General features: G+C 41.0%; 1 protein-coding gene across 1 annotated transcript in view; it reads right to left on the bottom strand.

Annotated features, from left to right (window-relative positions):
• LOC101852197 (glutathione S-transferase 1) overlaps positions 1-1,689 on the bottom strand; it is a gene marked incomplete in the record, with an annotated part of 16,924 nt that overhangs the window by 14,686 nt on the left and 549 nt on the right. The window contains 1 exon segment of the mRNA XM_013085638.1: positions 624-1,417. Coding sequence (XP_012941092.1) covers positions 624-758 — 135 coding nt within the window.

The raw sequence follows: 1,689 nt of genomic DNA, 5'->3' as shown, positions 1-1,689 counted from the left end.
GTAATGATAATAACGACGATGATTATGATGATGATGATGATGATGATGATGATGATGATGATGATGATGATGATGATGATGATGATGATAATGATTCATAAGCCCCTTTTATTTATTTTATTTTTTGTTTTTGTGTTACACAATTTCTAAAGTTAATATCCCTACAAACTTTTATTGTTTTCTACTTTGCTGCAATGACTGTTGGTGGTGATAAGAAAGGTTACTCGGATGAGTTGAAGTAGGATGGGAAATGAAGAAAAGGAGGGTGGGAAGAGGGGAGAAGGAGGGAAAGGAAGAAGGTTAGAAGGATAAAAAAAGAAGTCGCAGGGGTGGAGCAAAAGGAGAGACGTGGGGAGAAGAAGAAAAAAAGGAGGAGGTGGAAGAAGAGGAGGAGGTGGAAGAGGAGGAGGTGGAGGAGGAAGAGGAGGAGGTGGAGGAGGTGGAGGAGGTGGAGGAGGAAGAGGAGGAGGTGGAGGAGGAAGAGGGGGAAGAGGAGGAAGAGGGGTAGAGGGGGAAGAGGAGGTGAGAGTGAAGAGAAGGAGGAGGTGGAGGAGAAGGAAGAGGAGGAAGAGGAGGAGGAGTAAGTTCAAATTAATAACAATAATGAGGCACTCCGTACATACCTGCAAATACCTCTGCTCTACCAAATATTTATGGGCCCAGCGCCATTGTGGTGTGACTGCAGGTCGCCTCAGAGGTGAAGGGTCGAAAGGTCGCATTGACCTTGCAGGCGGGATGTCTGCCTTCAGTAAGGACATTCTACTTTTTTAACAACTTTCTTCTAGTTTTGACTCTTTTTTTGGACTCCTATCTAATTTATTCTTTTGGATTGCTTTCCCCCCTGTCTTTGGGGGGGGGGGGGGGGTTGTTTTTTTTCCAAGATTTTTGTTTTGTATTCTAGTTAAAATTGCACCACCGTCTTGTGCCTAATTTAGCCAGTGCATCTGTCTTCGGTTTAAATTTTTGATGTAAATATTTTAGCAGGATTACTAATCATTTTAGTTGTCAGTTGTTTTTTATTTTTTGTCGTTGCTGTTGGTCTTTTTGTGATAATTATAGTGTGATGACATTTTAATGTTTTGCTTGCGCAATCGATTATTCGTTCTTGAGGATTGTACTGTTTCTTTTTCCAGATGTTCTTGTATCTCTGGTGTTATTCAACGATATCCTGGATAAAACTGTTCTTGGACTTCAGAAACTCGAAACTTTTGAGGGTTTTTAATCTTCTCAACAGCCGTCTCTTTGGCAAGTTTTTCTCTTCACTTCAAAAAATGTTCATGTCATGTTTCCTCATTTTCCTTGATGTTATTTACGTAGACAAGGAAGTTATTTTTATAACCATGAAGACGTTCGATGTGATAAGAATAATTCTCTCTCTCTCTCTCTGTCTTTGCCTGACTTGGACTTTAAAGCGCCGCTGAAAGAAAAAAGAAAATTGATAAGTTTAAAAATCTTCATACTGACGATTTGGACATAATCGGTCAACTCGTTTTGGTTGTGTAAAATAGTCATAAATAGGTATGAGTCACTCATTAACTTTCTCTCTGTCTCCTGCCTGTCCGTCTATCTGATTGTCTGTCTACCTGTGTGTGTAGTATGTCTCTCCATCCTCTCCTCTCTCTCTCTCTCTCTCTCTCTCTCTCTCTCTCTCTCTCTCTCTCTCCCTCTCTCTCCCTCTCCCTCTCTCTC

This window comes from Aplysia californica, unplaced genomic scaffold, assembly GCF_000002075.1.
Source record: "Aplysia californica isolate F4 #8 unplaced genomic scaffold, AplCal3.0 scaffold00393, whole genome shotgun sequence".
NCBI classification, from domain to species: Eukaryota; Metazoa; Mollusca; class Gastropoda; order Aplysiida; family Aplysiidae; genus Aplysia; species Aplysia californica.
The sequence above is the reverse complement of the archived record's forward strand: the minus strand, read 5'-3'. Positions and strand labels throughout refer to the sequence as shown.